Source organism: Copidosoma floridanum, unplaced genomic scaffold (assembly GCF_036245765.1).
Source record: "Copidosoma floridanum isolate Cflo_tuat_1 unplaced genomic scaffold, Cflo_Japanese_pri ptg000021l, whole genome shotgun sequence".
NCBI lineage: Eukaryota > Metazoa > Arthropoda > Insecta > Hymenoptera > Encyrtidae > Copidosoma > Copidosoma floridanum.
In genome coordinates, this window is record NW_028321898.1 from 30,494,662 (window position 1) to 30,504,907 (window position 10,246).

General features: G+C 37.2%; 1 protein-coding gene across 1 annotated transcript; it reads right to left on the reverse strand.

The window, feature by feature from the left end:
- Window positions 1–208: 208 nt before the first annotated feature.
- LOC106647859 (diacylglycerol kinase eta) lies at window positions 209–9,683 on the reverse strand. The gene is given in 25 exon segments (XM_089594101.1): window positions 209–2,005; window positions 2,224–2,355; window positions 2,431–2,526; window positions 2,616–2,912; window positions 2,980–3,544; window positions 3,618–3,714; window positions 3,785–4,015; window positions 4,090–4,408; window positions 4,480–4,799; window positions 4,949–5,156; window positions 5,234–5,408; window positions 5,478–5,727; window positions 5,861–5,931; window positions 6,010–6,330; window positions 6,411–6,585; window positions 6,658–6,668; window positions 6,763–6,851; window positions 6,918–6,971; window positions 7,032–7,134; window positions 7,206–7,401; window positions 7,495–7,625; window positions 7,718–7,809; window positions 7,886–8,022; window positions 8,094–8,286; window positions 9,559–9,683. Coding segments are annotated over 25 exon segments (4,605 nt in total). The 5' UTR covers window positions 9,598–9,683; the 3' UTR covers window positions 209–1,702.
- Window positions 9,684–10,246: the final 563 nt, after the last annotated feature.

A 10,246-nucleotide genomic window follows, 5' to 3' on the forward strand; every position in this document is an offset into this window, starting at 1 on the left:
ACATTAAAAAATACTGATTTTATTGCACCATTATTTAATTACTCATACATACTCATATATATTAAAAAGAGAAATATGAGTGCTGTGTTTTTATTATTATTTTCTATCCACGTACGATAGACATTTCTTTTTTTTTAATTTATTTATTTATTTATTATTATTTTTTTTAATACGTACAACACTGTAGTTGTGTATGTGTAATATTTTGTAATACTATAGATTCGTAAAAAAAGACTAAATTCGGCAATAACCGTCGATTATCAACAAGCAGTGCGGAATTTTTTTTTATTCCTTATATACATGTCCCTTATTCGAAATGCGCTGTTCTTATCGACGCAGAAAAAGATTAATAGTAATAACAGATTTATACTTAATAAGTGATAGCTAATTACTACACGGAGTTTTTTTTAAAGGGTCTGATTCTTGAAATAGAGCTGAAACAACTACAATTTTTTATTTATTTAGGACTTTTTCACACCACGTCAACGAAGAACTAGGAACTTACTAGATGAGCTTTTGTCTCTATACACTTGTTTTTATTATTTTTGGTTTTTTCAATGCCGCATATTTTTGGATTACCTTTAACATCTTAACAGCGAGATTTACGGTAAAGAATTAGATTTTTTAATTATTCGTTGATTGATTCGAGTACATATTGTTTGGTTTTAAACAATGCGATTTGAAATATTTTTTTTTCAACTAAGTAGTCCACCACTTCAAAATAAAAATAATTTATTGATATTGGAAGACGAATATCCTCAAAATATAGGTAGGTGTATAAATGCAAACATTTTTTCGTTGCGAAGAATAACGAAAACACGCTATTCTAGGGAGAATTGAGATCAATTCGAAAAAGAGGGAAGCTCTAATTCTTCTCAGATTATAATTAAATAGTAAGGTACATTATGTTACGTACCTAATTCTTATTGCTTCCATAAAACACTTAGATATATGGTTTTCTCGTCATCATATTAATAAAATTATTTTAATCATCATGCGGTAACTGACCGAAAAGCTTCAATCTTACGTACAAAATCATTTAGTGAATTTGAATCTCCAGTTTATTTTAGAGTATCATTAAGGAGGTAACGCTGCAGTTCTTTTTCAAAGGTATTTCCTTTAAAAATTTACTTGCAGGTACTTGTAAGAAAAATTATTATAATACAAACTAATACACTTTTTGTTTAGGAAACAAGTATTACTCAACGTTTTATGCTCTTTTCGTTTGTTTTAATGAGCTTATTACTCTGTAAAGAAATCACAGCCACCTTTCAAGGATGCAAACATTTGTCTCAACAATATTGCAGAATACATTTTGTGAAAACATACGAAATACGCAATCGTTGTATTGATGCATATCGGATACGCCCTTTAATCAATTCCAAACTTACGATTTCTCAATTTTCTACCCGATGAATCATAAATAAATAAATTAATGAGTGAATAAATAAATAAGTACTTTAATCGGTACAAGTACTTTACCATTAAAAGAATTATACCATTATACTTTTATAAATCAAAAACCGTAAACAACGCAAATTAACTTTAAGTTGACAGGGACTCGTGCAAATGTAGCGAAAAACACTTAACAATTTCGCAGCGTTCTATCACAGATCACCACCAAACACTCTATACGTTGGCAATTCAAACTTTCTTGCCAACACCACCACCATCGCCATTATTATATTATTAAAAAAACTCCTTAGCTGTTCAGATCGTTGATGGCCTGGAGTATTCTTTTAACGTGTCCCACCTTCGTTATACCCAACTCCTTGAGGTCCCGTCTTGCCAGCGTCAACAGTTCTCTACCGCGGATATCGTGGGACTTGAAGTTTTCGCAGTACTCGCCTAACTGAAGGTTTATCAACCATGAGCAGACCTCAGGAACACCCCACGTGGTTACTTGATCGCGAATCGGGTCACGGGGTAGCGGTGATGATGAAGTTGAAGTCGAACGTCGGAACTTTAACCAGAACAAGCCTCGGTGACGATTTTTTTTGTCGATCTGTGAAGCAGCGACAAGGTAGCGGAAAGCAACGACAATGGGTTAGTAATCGTTAGTACGCTTTAAAGCTAGCTTTCTTTTTTTGTGTTATTAGTCGATGGGCAAAATATTCCTTTTCAAGTTAACGCGATGCCTTTTGTCATGCTTTGTTTTTTAAACACAAGTAACTTTTTTTTTCTCGAAAATCAATGCTTTGAAAAATGAAAAAAAAACTATACCTGATCGTCTAATGGAATATTTTGTAAGTACACGAGCCCGGATCCTGCTTCGTCAAACTGACATTTTCGTAGTTCCTGCTCCATGGTTGCCAAAGATGTCGATAGCTTGTGCTCCAGGTCTTCTCGGACCTTCTGCATTGTGGAAAAAATTTTTTTTTTTTTATTTCTAGTTGAACTGTAATTAATTTTTTTATAAATAAGACTCACCAATTGATGGGCCTTATCACGAAGGACTTCACAAGACTCTTCATAAAGTTGTCTTGCATTGGAAACCATGTTTGTGATCACTTGCCTCAAAGTCGGCTAAAAAATATAATAAAAAATACAGCATGAAAGACACACAACAAAAGTAATGCATTAATCAGAGATTCAACAAATCTATCTCCACTCACCCCTTCAAGAAGTTTACCATCCGGATGAACCTTATCTACCGACTTGGCTGTACGTTCGGCTAGCTGATAGAGATGCGGCGCTAAACTAGGATGTGCGAGAATGAGCATTTTTACCCATTTGACGAGAGTAGTTACAACCTCGATGAATCCAAGCAACACCATCATCTCTTCACCAACTAAAGAGGACTGTTTGTTGTCGATTTGTGCTTGGCTATTCGATCGCGAGGATGGTTGTGTGACAGCGGCGATTGTTTTGTTCTGCTTTTCTTGCCAGGCTCGCAGAGACGTCTCCAGAGCCTTTGGTAAAATACATTTATTGTACGTTTTAGCAAACAAACACATAATTTTACAACATAGTACTTACCCTATTTCTACAAAGCATTTGCATCCGGTTCTTGTGAATGATTCTAATGACACCCGGCTGTTGTATCCAGGCTTCGCCATCAACTTGCACGGGCACACCTTCTTGCCCCAAAATATTAATCTGAACGGATTGACACTGTGCGATTCTATGATGCTGCAAATTTATCAGACGAGAAGCAGCCATCTGCATCGAGCCAAAAACAGCCACTACCTCCAGTATGCGATCATCAAATGAGGGCGCCAGAAAAATGTCACCCTCTTTCGTTCCACCCCAGAAATTCGTGCCTCCCATGAAACTTGGAATGTTGAGCACCACGATGCCTTGAAGTGATGGCAAAGGAATCCTTTGGCCGTCACACTCTAGCTGCACTCTCTGATCGAGATTTTTGTAAGTTCTCTGCAACACTTGTTTTGATCCCAGTACACCGTACCACATGTAGTTTATTGCACGCGATCGGCACTTTTCCGGATGTTCCTCTCGCTTATGATGAAAATCCAAGCTGATCTTTGCGTCGATACCAATGCCGAAATAGTTATTCATGACGGAACGTTCAAAGTAACCTTCCCTGTAATAATACAAGTACCAAATAGTTATTTGAAAAATCTTTATAAAACTGAAGAAATAAAAGAGTATCGCACATCAGGGTTTGATCTGGATCCATCAGAGGAGACACAGCAGCGCAAAGAGCATCGGCATTAGCCAAGAGAGCTTGACTTATTAAACCACCGCTTACGTCTGAAAAATAAAGATTATTATGCCTCCAAAGTTGAACTTGAGTATCGTTTAATTATTTAATTCAACCCACCTGGCCACATGGGTAATCTGACTAATGGATTGATTATTGGTAGTTTTTTCACTTCATCAGTCTTATCAATGGATTTGGATCGATCGTGTTTCAAACTCATGTTGGAGCCACCGTATCTAGACGTCAATGATTGTACTGACAACATATCGTTGGATTTTAACAAACTACCCACACTGATGCGTCGCGTTGCTTGTGGCGAGGAGCCTACATCATCTGGCAATTCAACACTCACTGATGGAAAAAAAAGTGCAATTCAATAGGTTGTAAGAACTTAGGAATTAGATGATTTTTAATTAATTACTTACGCTTTTCCATACTTCCTCCACTGTATCTACGAAAATAAGCACCAAGATGACCATAGCCGAATTCATTTTCATTTTTACTCTTGACAGAGGCAGACGGACTTGGTGGGTCGACAATTACGCTGATTGCGGGTGGAAAATTGGGCGAATTGTCATTAGATGGGCTTGGACTCGATGTCACGGTAAATCGACAGACTGGAGCGTCGAGCAAAGCTCCTAATTTTTCTTGGTCATCTTCGGGACTTGGATCATTAGACTCGCTTTCTGAAAATTTTTCAACTATGCTGCTAAATGGACCTATTGGATTTCCCTTGAAAATGCCCTAAAAGTATGAACTTTTTATTGGAGCTAGTGCAAAAATAAATTTTAAATCGAATGAGTGAGAAAATGTACCTCTTTATTAACTTTGGATGATTTTGGCCTTTTGAATGACCTTCGAGCTATATCGTTACCTTCAACGAACTTGGCCAAACTGCAAAACTTTTGAGGTTTCTCCAGATGTTCAGTCTCCACACCCTCTCTAACAGAATCGTACTTTTCTCCAACCATAGTGCTAAACAAGTCCTGCCCCAGAGAACTCAAGTCATCGATTATGCTTTCGGAGTTAGGAATGTCGCTCATACAGAGATCTGAATTTTCTGGCGAGTCAATGTGCCCGATCTCTGAACTTTCCGAACGCTTCGTTGAGTCTAAAATATCGCTATCTTTACGTCCTGAAAAGTGTCAGAGAAATCATTCTCATGAATAGCAAAATTTTCTTCACAAGGATACACTGAGAAACATTTTAAATAGAGTATTTTTCTGGTCAACTTTTTGAATTTATTTTCTCAGTATCGTCAGAATTCGATACCAGTGCTCTTACCGATCTCACTCTCGCTATTTTTAAATACGTAGTTGTTTTTCGAGTCTAACGATTCCGAAACCATACTGTCCGAACTGACAATACTATTGGTGCAGCTGCCTCTGGGAGTACCGATTTTTGGAGCATCGTTGGCCGATTTTGTGTCCGGACACTCGGGAGAAGCGTCTACCGATGGCACCGAATCGGTATCCGGAGATATAAGAGCGTCCTTAAGGAAATAATACTTATTTTTCAAATAAAATAAACACATTCTTAATACAATTAAAAATTACTCTAGTTATATACTTGTATGGTTGTGTCGTCAGAAGGCGAGCTAGTGTCTAAACTGGTTGGCGTTACTGTTACTGGTAAATCCGATTGAGTTGGCTGTGTAGGCTCTGACTCGTTTGGACTAGGTCTTTGTTGTTGATAAAGTTTATTAGCTGCCGATTCAACTGTATTCGACTCAAAACTAAATACTCTAAAAAAATATAACCATCCCATTAGTAATTCCAACGAATAAGTACAATCGGTTGTATAAAAAACTTACTCCTGAGGAAAGTTTTCGCTGTTTCTCCTACTGTCGGCAAAGCCATCGGGAGCTGGTAATGTGAGCAACTCCTCAGGTTGCGAGTCTCGTCTGATATCCGGCATTGGACTCAGTGATGTAACATTCGGTGTAGGTGAGGAGCAAGGCGTCATGTCACAACTACTCGCCGACTCCAAAGACGGAGTCACGCATAGGCTTTCGATGTTAAAGTCCTTGTTCCAGTCAGGTATGCCCAATTGTCGTCTACGCTCTGCTACAGGTATGATTGTTTAATATATTTTTATTACAAAGTTGAAGTTTGTTAAACTTGTGGATGATCAACTGCTCACCATTTAAATCATCACTATCGGTCGTGATCGTGATGTTCGGTGTTTTTGTCGCGCTGTTCTGCTCATCGACAGCTTGTTCGGTGTGCTCTACAAGCCGCCTGATGGCTCTTTTCAAACTATTTGCTCTATTTCAATTCAATACAAGCGTTATAAAATGTCAAAAGCTCTCTTTCCACTCTAACTTTGCAAAACGATTTTCTTACCTGGATATGACTGCCTGATTCTCCTCAAAGCCTTTCCTTTGGCGCACCTTCTTTAGATTAGATAGGTCCTTTTCTGGCTTCTCCAGCAAACCCTTCTCTTCTTGTTCCTCGAGGCTGGGCAGTTTGTCCGACTTGATAGTGTCCGCGTTCGCGTCTTCATCCGCGTCTGCGATAAAGTTCTCCTCCCGGTGCAGCGTTTGAAGCAACATATCGAGCTTCTGCTGCAGTATATCACACTTTTCACCCATCTGATCGTCGCCCGCGTTCACACTCGTCTCGGATATTCGGACCACAAATTCCTTAACCGTTTCGCACAGCACTCTGTTGGATGATAGATGAAATATTTTAACAAAAAGTGAACAACAATCCATGGTAAAATATAAAGCACGGCATTGACTAACTTGGCACTGGATATGACGATGGCCTCCTGGTCCGACTGCATTATATTGGTAATATGGGACATGACGCTATCCTCGTACTCGTGAACTAAACTGTGGCTTATAGCCGAATCCGACTGATCCTGCAGCTTTTGAGCGCTAACATCAACGGGTCGCTCAAACACCATGATGCTCCACCCTTAAAGCAGTCATGAGAATCAAATATTGTCAAAAGTGACGTATAAAAAGAGATTGATGGCAATTAACTTACTGTCTAACATTCTGTAATGGAGGCAGGTAGTTAGATTGGGCGGTTTTTATATTCATTTTTCTTCACTATTGAAATAAAATGAACATAAAAACAGTCCAATCTTACTTGCAACTGGCTTGGGCATATTTATCAAGCAAAATCGTCAGATTCGAATCATCTAACACGTTAGAAATAGAACTGCCCCACCCGAGGACCTTTGGAAAATTTATAAAAAATGTATTATCAACTAACAAATATCCACATGAGTTTTTGATACTTACTCGACTTAAGTCATTGCCTGTTCCGAGAGGCAAAGTGCCGACCTGAGTTTGTTTCTGTATGGAAAGTAGATTGATCAACTTGAGATTGCTTAAAATTATGTTTTAATTACTCACGTGCATCCCTAATCTATCGATTTCGGAGAGAACCCAGCCAATAGATCCATCACCACTGCAGACTAGTATACGAAACGGATCAAAGTGCCGAAACAGCCTCAGCCTGCATTTAAACAAAAGCATAAAGTATTTTTGGCCTGTTATGTTTTTATCAAGAAAACTGTAAAATCATACCCGGGACCTGGACCACCTTTAATGAGATCAAACACCTGGGCCGGATTGAGTATCTGCTTAAATCTTCTTAAAAACCTAAGCCCTTGATTGTCACCAGACTTACTGTTAACAAATACTAAAAGTGGACTACAGCCAACGGGCCTCACGGCATCCCATGCCTCATCACTACCTATACAATAAATTCAGTCAATTTTAGCTTAATTCCACCAAATTCTGGTTTTTTATTAAGAAAATATGTACATTTTTTTCCATTTTTTAGGAAATAATAAAAAAAAAAACTCGAGATTACCTATGCTGTGTAAGGCTGTTGGTGGTACAGTGCTCAGCTTAGCTGGCCCTAAGGGACACGTTATTTTCATGTGTGGCCTGCATGCAGTGTGCACTGTGGCCTTGCACCACAAGCATCTCCAGTCTTGTAACCTACTTGTGGAACGTTTATCAAATTACTAAATTGTTTATTAAACAAATCGATGATGTGCAAATGGTAGGGAATATGAAAGCAATGTTTATACCTAAGCACAGAACCACAATTCTTCTCGCAGATGAAGCATTTTGAGGCCACTGGGAGGTTTCCTTCCATCCATTGATGAGGCATCAAAATGTTCTGAAACAGAAAAATTCGTTTTAAAGATGGAAAATTTTTTAAAAGTAATAATTTTGAGCTCTATTAAAATTTTTACTCCATCTGGATCTTCTATAATATCTTTGCCAACTGATGCTAATGTGGTCCACTTGCAGTTGTTTATTGCTTTTAAGATGCATCTTTTGTGCACTTTGTATTTACAAATTTCACAACTAAAACCATGAAACGTAACTCCTACGAAAAAAATCAATTATTAAAAATTTGAAAGAATAAGTGAAAGTTTTATGTATTGGAACCAATTGTACCTAAAAAAGAATCTCTGCAAACATTGCAATAAGTTGGTTTTGCGTGGTTGGTCTCGTGAAATTGATGATGACCACTTAGAAGCTCCTGTTCCACAGCAGACCTTCCAGCTGTACTTTTCAAAGTATCATAAATATCGTCCATCTCCTTACTGTTTTCCCCACAGAGAATCAACGACCTGATGGGAGTTATCACCTATAACAGACAAAAAGTCTACATTAAAGTAGTGCTCAATCAGAAGTGTTTCATCAATAAAATAAACAAAAATCCTAATAAAGTAAATTTTTCTTGATTTAAAAAAACCGCTTACGATTTGAAACAAAAGAAAAGAAATCAACATCTTGTTAAAATTCAGACAAGTTATCTGTTGCAGAGTTCGAGAGATTATAGCAGTTTGATATTTGGCCGTGTCTATTCCTACCAATATATTTACATGTTTTTTAAATAAAGAAATTGAATGAAAACTTAGTTTTCTAGAACCAGTTATGTGCATATACTCCATTTAACTGTACTGTAGTATGTCTGTGTTCATTCAAACACTTTCTAATTTGAAAATAACAGACTCATACCCTCTTAAAGGGCTGTAGGTACTATTTTTCTCACTTGTGCTTGTCAAAAGTTGGCAACTGACAAAAGGAGAAGCCACTTTATTGTAGACATTGTATTTAACACACTGGGGATAGAAAATAATGCTCTGAAAAAGGCAATTACTTTTAGCATGTGTGAGACACGAGCTATTAATTACAGCGTGTATGTGTTTCAAGTGCTTTTGCTCTCATTTTTCGACAGACAGGTGCATTTAACGCTAGAGAATAAGTAGGTAAAGAACAAAAGGACTGTGACGTGATGCACTTTCTTTCATCGATTTACTGCTTTTCAAGTACAAAAAATACTTACGTTGATGGCATAAATATTTATGAAATCAGTTAAACAGGATATTTATTCAATAAAAATAATAATTTGTTTATTTCATCTATAAATTAGCGTTTTCACCCAAAGTTGGTTTCAAGTGAAAAAAAAAACAAAAAAAAAAAAAAAAAAAAAAAAACATAAAAGATACAAAAGAGGAGAAAAGACGTTAAAAGTGCAAACAATATAAAAAAACTCTAATTCAAAACAATATCATTTTCACGTAAACTAAAAAGGAAAAAGGAAAAATCAAGCAGAACTGACAGTAAAAAGACATCAGCGTCCATGGGTGTTATCTCTCAAAAATATAGGTTAAGGTACGACCCCCAGCCCCCAGCAGCAGACGATTTGATAGAAAATCCATTCAAAATATAAAAAAGGAGTCGGCTCATTTTGTGACATCTCACACGTGTGTCATCGCGACTTGTCAGTTGTATAATAATCTCGTCTTGCTGATGTGTGCACATAAACGACGATAGATATATAAGTAAACGTAAAAGAGAGAACAAGTGTGATTTTTGCATTGAAGAAGGTGTACTACAAAAAAAAAAAGGCTACCTTAAACCGCGTCCGGTTTTTTTGCTGTTTGGGTGACATTTGTGCCGACGATGGGCTCGCCGCCTTGGCGACGGCATGTGTGCGGGCTGCGGAAAGTTGATAATCCCACCAACTAAACTAACAACTTTCTGCTCTTATCTCTCTCTCTCCGTGTTCCGCAAAGCGCAGAGCAGCACTGTTGGCTTTTGCCGTCAGGCCGCACGTCTATCGTGAGGGTATATAATTATAATAAACCACTCTATTCTTGATACATATCTAACTCTGCCATGTACGTACGTTGCACAGGGTGTTTTATATTTATAAATTTACCTACGTAAAACTAATAGAGCAGATTAGCCGATAATGAACTCGATGCATAGTGTTTAAGGTATACCTATATACTTATTGCTATTTATCGAGCTTTACAATTATTGCTAGTTTAGGTATGTGGAAAACCCATTTTTATATTTACCGTTGGAAAAGTTTCTTGTTGCTTCTTAAAAATGTTCAATAATTCATTGACTTGACTGTGACTTTTGTATCGGCCTTGAGTCAATCTTATTTGTTATACTCGTAGGTTTGACATATAATTATTAAAAAACAAATCATTCTTTGGTTATTGGGAATTAATGGCGTTTTTTCAACAACATGCGATATATATATATATAATATACTGATTCCTTGAACAATATTTATGCAAACACACGTT